This window comes from Diabrotica undecimpunctata, chromosome 3 (genome assembly GCF_040954645.1).
Source record: "Diabrotica undecimpunctata isolate CICGRU chromosome 3, icDiaUnde3, whole genome shotgun sequence".
Lineage (NCBI taxonomy): Eukaryota > Metazoa > Arthropoda > Insecta > Coleoptera > Chrysomelidae > Diabrotica > Diabrotica undecimpunctata.
Window position 1 is genome coordinate 74602030 of NC_092805.1, and position 11534 is coordinate 74613563.

At 31.4% G+C, this 11534-nt stretch overlaps 1 protein-coding gene across 1 annotated transcript; it reads left to right on the top strand.

The window, feature by feature from the left end:
• Positions 1-2151: 2151 nt before the first annotated feature.
• On the top strand, positions 2152-6456 carry LOC140436903 (uncharacterized). The gene is made up of 2 exons (XM_072526070.1): positions 2152-2586; positions 2849-6456. Exon 2 carries the CDS (start codon positions 3727-3729, stop codon positions 6280-6282), a length of 2556 nt encoding a protein of 851 aa, XP_072382171.1. The 5' UTR covers positions 2152-2586; positions 2849-3726; the 3' UTR covers positions 6283-6456.
• Positions 6457-11534: the final 5078 nt, after the last annotated feature.

Below are 11534 nucleotides of genomic sequence, written 5' to 3' on the forward strand. Positions count from 1 at the left end.
CCGAAGTGATATCACTGAAGTATGGCAATTAAAAAGTATGTGAAGACCATCAAAATAAACCGCCTAAGGTGGGTGGGCCACGTTATGCGGATGGATGAGAGTGATCCCACTAAAATAACTATGCTAAACAGGCCGGTCGGAAGAAGAAGAAGGGGGCGACCTAAACTCAGATATCTGGACGATGTACAGGAAGATCTGAGGGAGATTGGAGTGAGGGGCTGGAGAAGACAGACACTCGATAGGGAAGGATGGACAGTATTAAACAAAATCTTATTCACTAATGGTGTTGGATAAGCGTTTGAAATGAAAAGTTTCTGTAGGATTTGTAAGTTTTTTGTATGAAAAGAAGGATCTGATAGTTTTATTACTCTATTTTTCATCTGTTTGACTAAGTTGACTTTGGTAGAATTATTATGGTAAAAGTGGTAGTTAAGGTATCTACCAGAATGGGTTGGTTTTTGATACCAATCTATTTTAACGTTATTTTCCCTGATCATCCTTATATCGAGAAAGGGGACGGACCAATTACCATCTTCTCTCTCTGTAGTGATTTGGATGTAGGGGTCATAACTATTGAAGGTGTTTAATAGTTCATCTACCTTGTCATTGGGTATAGCCAAGATGATATCATCAACATATTTTTTAATAAATGGAATTTGAAAGAATAATAAAGGAATGACTGAGTCTAACACATAATCCATAACGTAAGTTGCAATGATAGGAGAAATCTCTGCTCCCCTATGGGTACCGAAAGTTTGTTGATAGAAATTTCCATTAAATGAGAAGTAAGTGTTATTAAAGAGAAATTTGACGATGTTGATGAATCTGTCATAAGACATGGAACTGCAAACTCTAATACGGTCCCAAATGACCTCTATTGATGTCAAACATATTCCTAGATGAACGTTGCTGAATAAGGATACAACGTCAAGGCTAACGAGGACATAATTTGATGGTAGCATGTAACCACTATATTTATTTACCATCTCAAAAGAATCTTTGAGTTTCATAATTATATGCATTAGTAAGTATGCCCGTAACAAAAGCTGAGATATTTTTAGTGGGAGTTCCAATGGAAGCTACTATGGGACGAACCGATGGTGTTGGTTTGTGGATTTTTGGCAAAGCATAAAACTTTGCAATGTTCCCATTATAGTTTTTTAATTTTTTCTTAGTGTTACAGTCAATCTCTTTGGAAGAACGTAGGATGCGATTAATGTATTGCATTTCCTTTGCAGAGAAGAAGTGGGATTGGATGTAAGATCTATCGTTTTCAATGAGAGAAGAACAAAGTTGTAAGTAGTGAGTTCTTTCTAAGATGACTGTAACATTACCTTTGTCTGCTTTTGTCATCAAAACCTCAAGATTGGATTTAAGAAATTTTCTAGTTTTAGTATATAAGTTATGAAAAAAAAGTATTAGATGATTTAGAAGTATTCAAAATGTGATTAGTGATAATGTTGGTGGTTCTTGACCGGATTAAGTTTTGCTCTAATTCAGATGGCAGATAATGAAATTATGTATTCCAAATCTGCTAAAAGTGTTTTTACTTGAAAATCTTCTCCTAACTTTGGTTCGATGCTAAATGTATTTCCTAATGCCAAGAAACCTAGAACATCATCAGGAATAGTTGAGGCAAATAAATTTTTTATCCATTTGGATCAGCCAATCATATTCCGAGGTTGATCTAATGATTTCAGCTTTTTTGTTCAGTGAGTGACTTTTCTAACTGTTTGAGAACTCTATGATTAGTTGCAATCTCAACATTTAAAAGTTTGCTATCTAACATGATAAGTTGTTAGCATCCCTGCAATTGCTAGAAACCATTTCTGTGTATATATTTTTGGGCAGAGGAGGTGGCATGAACAATGTGTTTTGGTGTTATACCTTTAGAACGACATGACAATAAAAAAAGTCTCCGATTCCTTCTGATATTAGTTTTCTGGTAATCCTTGAGCAACCTCAACGCCTCAGCACCATAATTAACCCGTATGTTGTTATAGAACACCATGTTGCTCTAAAAAAAAAAAAGAAATTTAATCTTTGCAAATAAGTTAAATAGTAAACCCTTAAATATTGGGGAGATCTGCAAGAAAGACTCTAGTGAGTATCAATTGTTTCGCCGAACGTTTTCGCCAAAGATAATTTGTAACGTTATAAACGTCACATCTCTATTAATTTATATTTAAATAATTATTTCATTCTAATTTGTTTATTAATTTATTAATTTCTTTATCTTTAGTTTAATTTTTACTATTTTTTTATTCATAAAAATAGTTGGCGCCCACAAAATGTTTTTTCTTTTCTTCCTCTGTCTTTATTTTCTCTCTTTCTGTCCCATAGAATAAATATTTGCCCTCTCACTTTTGTTCGGCAGACTATTCTGTTCTGTGTTGACTGACAAGCTAGTTTCATGATATCTATACCAACATTCTATGACATCTGTGCTAACTTCATTCAGTCTCCCACTTTCTGTCAAAACAACTTTTCTGTAGTGGGATTATTTTTTTGCCTCTTTTTGAAATTTATAAAAGAAGGCAAAAATTATTATAAGACTCATTTTTATGGTCTACAACTTCTCTTGGGGTAAGTACTTTCATTGTGTATATTTATTCTATAATTCTGACCACATTTCCAATATTTGTAACCTTACTTTCTTTCGAAAGCACATTTTCTTTTGATATATGCATTAGGACTCTTTAACAGAATTTAACTAAGTAGTAACATTCATATTTCATTTTATCCTTGCCATATGCTATTTGTTTAAGTGTAATTTTGTAAGATGGCAAGGAAGTTAAACCTTTCTTTTTGATGTGTTTCTAATGCATGTTGTTTCTTATCCTTTTAGTTTATTGGAGATATCAAAACTTTAACTGGATATTTTATTGGGTTTGTTGGACACATCAAAACTTTATTGGAGATATAAAACTTATTGGTTTACTGGACAATTTATTTGGTCTATTGGTTTTATTGGCATATTTGGAGTTCAATAATTGGTCCGGACATACAGCCACGTGTGACTGCAGCTCTCCAGAAGCCACAACTTCTAATTGGAGGATCCAACAGCTAGAACACACAAGCCGCCCATCGAAGCAATAAGTAACACTTATAACTGTTAAGCTTTGGCAGGGTTAATTATTGTTTTTTTTATTGATTTAAATAAATATGATTGGTTAAAATTTGTCTTATTTGCTATCAACTGAGAACTCAGGTTCAATCCCTAGTTTAAGACAAGACGAACTCACCCTTGAGATACTGAGCTAGGCAAGGTATAGACGATAAGCTCCCATGGTTGATTGAGATATTATTTTTACAATAGTATTTCAATTCTCTTTGGTAGTCTTATCGTTACACATTGGCGCCCAACCGTACTTGTTTTATTCAGGGAATTGTGCTCTGGGTTTTTGGTTTGGTGGCAAATAACAAACTTTAATAAATACTTTCTTATTTATATTTTTTGTGTGTTCAATTATCATTATTTGCAGTTAATTTTAATATTTCCATATTTTTGACTGTTTTTATATATTTTCACATGTTGGGTTAAAAAGTATTACCATTTTTATATATTTCAGCATATATATTTTATACTCAGATATTTTTATATATTTTTTTGATGGTAGGTACTTTTATACTGTTTTAAGTGGTTTGTTTTTTTTTAACTTAACCAGTTTTTGTGGATAGTGTATTTTAATTACTTTCTTAATTTTTTTAAATTATTTCTTCAAGATGCTACCTAAACATTTAAAGACAGATGAATTATCATATGAAATTCTTATTAGGAATGTCTCTGTCCCAAATACAGTAGAGGAAAAACGAAAGATCCTTGCTGGACTTCTTTCTCAGGAAGCCAGTAACCGTAGTTTTTCTGATATTTCTGTTAATTTATCTTTTGATGTTGATTACCAACAAGCTTTAGCTTCCTATTCTGACCTATTAAGTCTTATATCTGATTATTCAGGCACAAAATCTGATAGTAGATTCAAAGCTTTCAGTTCTCGTTTAACTCATTTGTCTGGTAGAATCTCCCGTCTACAGCCAACTTCTGTAGACGAAGAAAAATTAAAAAAAGCTATCCGCTATGATTTGTTGAAATTAGAAGGTACTTTGTCTGACATTGTAGATCAACCTGATATGGTAGACCAACCTGTTGCTTCTACTCCTGATAGAGTAAACCTTAATTATTCTCAATCTTCAGCCTCACCTGTTAAGTCTGTTCCTGTTTATAAATGGGGTATTAAAAAATTTTCTGGTAAAGAACCTCTAATTCCATTTCTCGAACAGATTGAAACTTTAAAGTTTTCTAGGAACTGCACTGATGAAGATTTATTCATCTCTGCAGGAGACCTATTTGAAGGTGCTGCTTTTACTTGGTGGCATAATCACTTTACAAAAAAATCTTTTAATTCTTGGTCTAAATTAGTTGCTTCCTTAAAGGAAACTTATTTACCTTACAATTATGAAAGAAATTTGTGGGAACAAATACGTTCTACAAAACAGTCTTTCAAACAACCTGTCTCTGCATATATTTCTTATATGGAGTCTTTGATGCTCCGGTCTTCAAAATCTATTCCTGCGTGTGAAAAAGTAGATGAAATCATTAATGGTCTTCTTCCTGATTATGTCAAGGCTCTTGCTTTCCAGGATGTGGAATCAGTTGCAGACCTTACAAAGTATTGTAAGAGATTTGAAGCCGCTCTTACTATTTCTTCTCGCAGTAAATTTTCTGTTGAGCCTCTTTCTTCTTCTGCTACATGTTGGAACTGCAACATGACAGGCCATACTTTTCAAGTATGTAATAAACCCAAGAGAAAGTTTTGTCATGGTTGTGGGTTTAAGAATATCACCACAAATGAATGTAGCAGATGTTCAAAAAACGGTTTGAAAGAACATTCCAGGGAAAACTTTTCGAAGACATTCAAACAACCCAAGTCAGTGAATGTGTCTAAGAAAGTTATACCTAAAACTACTTCTTTTATATCTAATGATAATTTAAGCACTTTTTCTTCAGTACAATCTGAAACTTTACCTTCTTCTAGTACTTCTGTTCTTTCTAGTGGTCCTTTAAATTCTAAGGTACATTTAAATTCTACTTCATTATTAGATGTTCATACTAATGATAATAGACCATATATTTCTATTTCTGTAGGTAGTGAAACAATCTCTGCACTTCTTGATACTGGCAGTAATGTTAGTATTATTGGTTCTCCTTCTTTATTTTTACTTAAAAAACTCAAATTAGCACTTAATTATGATGTTTCAAGTCAACTCACTACTGCTGATGGAAACATTCAGAGTATTTTAGGATATGTTTGGTTACCTGTTACTTTATTGAGTAAAACTCAATCACTTAAAGTGTTAATAGTTCCTTCTATTTCACATAAGATGATATTAGGTATGGATTTTATTCGTTTGTTTAAACTTTGTTTGGATTTCTCAAATTTTTCATTTAAGGCTACAGATTTATCTACTTGTGTAGTAAATACTGTTAGCAGTGCTGAAAATCTTCCTGACATTCAGCAGTCACAACTTAACTCTGCTCATCATAGTGATTCTGTAAATGTAGTAGCTGATTCTCTTTCAAGAATTCCTGAAGCATCTCAAGTTTCTCTCTTGATTTTATCTAATTTAAAAACAGATGCTTGGTATAGGAGTATGATAGGGAAAGTTACAGTTAATCCTAACTTATATCCTGCTTTTAAGGTTCAGGATAATGTTCTCTATAAACATGTTTTTTCTAGCTCAAAGTTTTCTGATTCTTCTCCAGAATGGAAAATTTTTGTTCCTTCTCCACATAGGAAGGAAATTTTGCAAATATATCATGATGATCCTACAGCTGCTCATTTAGGTGTCTTTAAAACCCTTTCTAGGATATCAGAATTGTATTACTGGCCTAAAATGAGATCTTTTGTTGTGAACTATGTTCATAAATGTAAAGTTTGTGCTTCTTGCAAGCCTTTAGAGAATATTTCTCCTATCTTTAATGAAGTTCAGAAGAGAATAGGTCACTCTTACAATACCAACACTAATTGCTACAATTTACGTAGACATGATGTAAAATTTCATGTAAGTGCTAAAGTCCGGAAGAAAAATAATATCCTTTCAAAAGCTGTGGATGATTTTTCTGCTAAATTAGCTCCCAAATTTATTCCCTGTATTATACATAAAGTTTTATCTCCTTTAGTATATAATCTTAAGGATCTAGATGGTAAAGACCTTGGTAATTTTCATGTGCAAGATATTAAGTTAGATATTACTGATTCTAGTGATGATGAGTCTCAATAATGTTGTATAATATGGTAAAGCATTATCTTTTATTATTTTATTTCTTTATATTTTGATATTTCTGTAGTTATGATAAACATATTAATCTTATTTATTTGACATTACCCTAACTGTTTATATATTTCTATTATTTTACTTTGGGTAATTGTTTTTGATTTTGATACAATTAAAAGCCTCATCCAGCACTTTATGTATGACAACATGGTTAGTTGCATACATGGTGTTTTAGTTTTCCTAGGATACATATATCCTAAGGAGATTTTGGGCCAGATTATATGAATCTGTGTTCCTTTTTGGTCTTTTAGAGACAATTAATATACCGTAGTAGGTATATATATATTTTTTTGGATGATGTGTTTTTTTTATTTCTTTTGGAGTTAAAATAATTCTATGCATCTACTTTTAGAAATCTGGTGTAGAATTATGGCGCTTTGAAGTTTGATTGTAGTATACCTACTTTCACTTGTTTTCTTCTTTTTTTGTAAACTATATTTATGCAGTACTTTATTCTTTTGTGTAGATCCCTGGTTTATATTTAGTGAGAATAACATTTCTTATGTATCATTATCTTATTTTCATTATTAACTTACTCTTAGTCTTCTAAGACTTGTTTTATGCAGTTACTATATCTCTTTTGTGTAGAACTTTGTCTTATTTGACATATCAAGTAAAGTTTATATGTATTTTTGAGTTGTTTATCAATAATTACATTTGCATATCAATGTCTACATGCTTTTACTCATTTTATAATTTTGATATTATTGTTACCTTACTTTAGGTACTCAGTTATCCTGAGTACTAATTTTTTTTTGAGATTCATTCATTAGCAGTATCCATTAACTATTCATTTTTGTGAGATATGATCTATATATTATGTATTTACCTGACTTTGCTTATTTGTCTTTATTTTTGTATACTTACCTTTGACTTTGATTATTAACTAGACTTCATACTATGTGTATAGAATGCTATTTTGCAAAAGAAGTTGTTGTACTTCCGAAGAAGAATTTCTGAAGACAGAATTCTTCAACAATGTATATCTGAATATATCAGATGCATTGCCCCTTTGTTATTATTATTTTTGTTATTGTGGGCCTGAGCTTTGATGCAGATGTACATTCGTACCACTGGATCTTCCTTAAATGGTGGGTTGTCTCCAGGGTATGGCGTCGGGGGGTTCATGGCACATAGGGCTGTCGTCTCCGAGGAGCGCTGTCGTGGTTTAACCGTGGGCTATGGGCTACTGCGTTCATACCAACATGGTTTCAATTGATCCTTTGGTAGGGTCCATGTACAGTACCAAAGTCTACAGATACCCGATTACTTTAAATTAATTTTTTCCCTTCATTTTTAGTCTGATGAATACTAAAATTCATTGGGTAATATGCATTTATATTCCCCTGAGCGTTCCCCTCAAAAACTGTATATTATAATTAATAAATCTTTATTATAAACTTTATGCTACACCATCTTACTGCTTACTTTATAACAGTACCTATTTAATTTCAGTTTAATGAATACTGAAATTCATTGAGTAATTTTTTTTTATTTTTCCAGAGATATTCTCTGTAGTAGTTTATTAATATTAGATTAATAATTTTAGTGTGATGAATACTACAATTCATTGGGTAATTTTTTTTATTTTCCCCAGATTAACATCTGAAAATTATTTTGTTATTTTTTTTTAAATATAGCAAATTTGAATTATACTTTAAATTTTTTATGAATAGTAATGTAAACTTAATTAATTATATTCATTAATTTAATTATTTTGTTATATATATTTTTTAAATAACATATAACAAATTTTAGTTTGACGGATACTACAATTCGTTGGGAAGTATTCAATTTCCCTGAGTAATACTCTAAAAATTTTTTATGATCATTCTTTTGTTATTATATTCATTAACTTGATTGCTTTGTTATAAAGTATTTATTTTTGATTTGTTACTACAGATTACTACTGCATATATTTATTCCTAGGTAGAACATTGTGTTCTTGTTTTCTTTGAGAAAAATTTCTCAGTTGTGTTCGAAATTTTTCTGATGGGTGGTAGGAGTGTGTAACGTTATAAACGTCACATCTCTATTAATTTATATTTAAATAATTATTTCATTCTAATTTGTTTATTAATTTATTAATTTCTTTATCTTTAGTTTAATTTTTACTATTTTTTTATTCATAAAAATAGTTGGCGCCCACAAAATGTTTTTTCTTTTCTTCCTCTGTCTTTATTTTCTCTCTTTCTGTCCCATAGAATAAATATTTGCCCTCTCACTTTTGTTCGGCAGACTATTCTGTTCTGTGTTGACTGACAAGCTAGTTTCATGATATCTATACCAACATTCTATGACATCTGTGCTAACTTCATTCAGTCTCCCACTTTCTGTCAAAACAACTTTTCTGTAGTGGGATTATTTTTTTGCCTCTTTTTGAAATTTATAAAAGAAGGCAAAAATTATTATAAGACTCATTTTTATGGTCTACAACTTCTCTTGGGGTAAGTACTTTCATTGTGTATATTTATTCTATAATTCTGACCACATTTCCAATATTTGTAACCTTACTTTCTTTCGAAAGCACATTTTCTTTTGATATATGCATTAGGACTCTTTAACAGAATTTAACTAAGTAGTAACATTCATATTTCATTTTATCCTTGCCATATGCTATTTGTTTAAGTGTAATTTTGTAAGATGGCAAGGAAGTTAAACCTTTCTTTTTGATGTGTTTCTAATGCATGTTGTTTCTTATCCTTTTAGTTTATTGGAGATATCAAAACTTTAACTGGATATTTTATTGGGTTTGTTGGACACATCAAAACTTTATTGGAGATATAAAACTTATTGGTTTACTGGACAATTTATTTGGTCTATTGGTTTTATTGGCATATTTGGAGTTCAATAATTGGTCCGGACATACAGCCACGTGTGACTGCAGCTCTCCAGAAGCCACAACTTCTAATTGGAGGATCCAACAGCTAGAACACACAAGCCGCCCATCGAAGCAATAAGTAACACTTATAACTGTTAAGCTTTGGCAGGGTTAATTATTGTTTTTTTTATTGATTTAAATAAATATGATTGGTTAAAATTTGTCTTATTTGCTATCAACTGAGAACTCAGGTTCAATCCCTAGTTTAAGACAAGACGAACTCACCCTTGAGATACTGAGCTAGGCAAGGTATAGACGATAAGCTCCCATGGTTGATTGAGATATTATTTTTACAATAGTATTTCAATTCTCTTTGGTAGTCTTATCGTTACAAATTAATTTGGCTTCTTCAGGACTGAAAGAGAAGAAATTAATTAGCTACCATATATTATTATTAAGTTCCAAAAGAACTAAATCTTTTGGAAATCTTTTGGTCACGAGGATATCGGTCAAAGGAGAAATAATAAAAGGAAATCACAGTTCCATTCCTATATTTGAAGACGTTTCGCTTATTGTATTTACAAGCTTCATCAGTTCAATCTAAAAGAATACAATGGTGGTAGGCAAGAATATAAAACATGGAAAAAGAACTTACGAATGGTGAGTGAAGACTGATAAGGTGTAAAACAAACACACCATTCTCTTGGTAACTGTGGTCAAAATATTAAAATTGTGGCGTTAAAATAGTTCATATGTAGTAGCATTCATGTATAACAACGATAAAAAATTTTACTTTAAAAGTGAAAGAAATGAATAAAAACTACTACGAAGCACTATAAAAACCCGTCATATTGCACGTAAAAAAACTTTTTCACTTTAGGGCGCATCTCAAAATTAAAGAGTTCTAACCGGAAAACGAATGTCAAGTTACCGGCATTTACGTTGAAGTAGTTGTGTGTCTTTCATGGTTGTGTGTGTGTGTGTGTGTGTGTGTTTGTTTTATATTTGTTGTGGCATCATGTGCGTGCACAATCCTGCAATCTGGCCACTGTTTTTGTTGTGGGATCATACACTCGGATGTCACAACAAAATGAATCATATTATTATAAAAACAGATATACTGCGGATTATTTTGGAAGTTACCGCAAACCTTTCACCTATCGATGACGTTTTGTCGTCTGTTTTCGTTAGTGCTCGCTTAGTTTTAATTTAACGTTATTTTGTGTGTGATGTCACAATCATTGATGTTGCACACATGAATATCACCACTTTGTGGCATCAACTGTGATCTCTGTAGTGGAGCGCCCTCAGGAGAATGCACTTTGTACTAATGTGTGTAAAATCTTATTCAGTCAATTTTTCGGCAGGTAGGCTCGTTGGAGTGCATTCTATTTTCTAATGCTGTGACATCGTATTTTATTTGTATATTTTCTTTTATATTTATTTTAGCGTAGCGCAAAGTATTTAACATAATTGTCTAAAGATAATAATTTTGGGATGTTTTTTAATATTGCGATAAGTATTAGCTTACACTTTCAACGGGTTTTATGGGTTTAACAAGTTTCTGATCACTTTACGATATTTGTTATAGTGATTAACGTTTTTGAAAATTCACGCATGCTGCTTTTATAAGTGCATTAAGTTTCCTATTACTTTAGATCAACGTCAAAATAATTTTTTATGAGTTAAATTAAAATAAGTATTTGATTTTTATAAGATTACAATTTTATTTTAGGCTAATACGAAACGTTTTTGTTGGTTTTCGAATCGGCATTCAGTGCGTGAAGGGTACTGAATTATTATTCAGTAATTATTATTATTTATTGAGTAGGTACACAAAGTAAATTTAAAAATTCTAGTTTTGTAATAAACATATTAATATAGTGCAGTATGTAGTCTAAAAACCGAAATAGAGATGACTTTCACCCAGATACGTTTTTTTATGAAGATGTTTTCAAAAAGTATTGTGGATTATTTTTTTATTTAATTTAACGTTCTTATGACGACTTTATTTATTAAGTTTTCATGCTTCAGGTTGGTTTCATATAATTGACTTTATTCCGCTTAAGGCTTAAGTTAATGTTTTAAGCTAATTTCTGAGGTGCGTTTCCTGGCAAAACGTTGTTTAAGCATATTCAATTCGATTACATGAAATTAACTTTAACTTGATAATCTCCATTATATTAGAACTGATGGCCGGTGGTTGGCATCTGTTGATACCAAAACACCTTTTTAAATATTACCAAAATGGGAGCACTCTCCGGTTAACAATTTCAGTGTAAATAATTTAAAATACCACGAGAAAACTAATGATACTAAGAAAATTCCCTACTGGAAGGGAGGTCGTTTCTAATAACTATAAAATTTTACCTTGGAG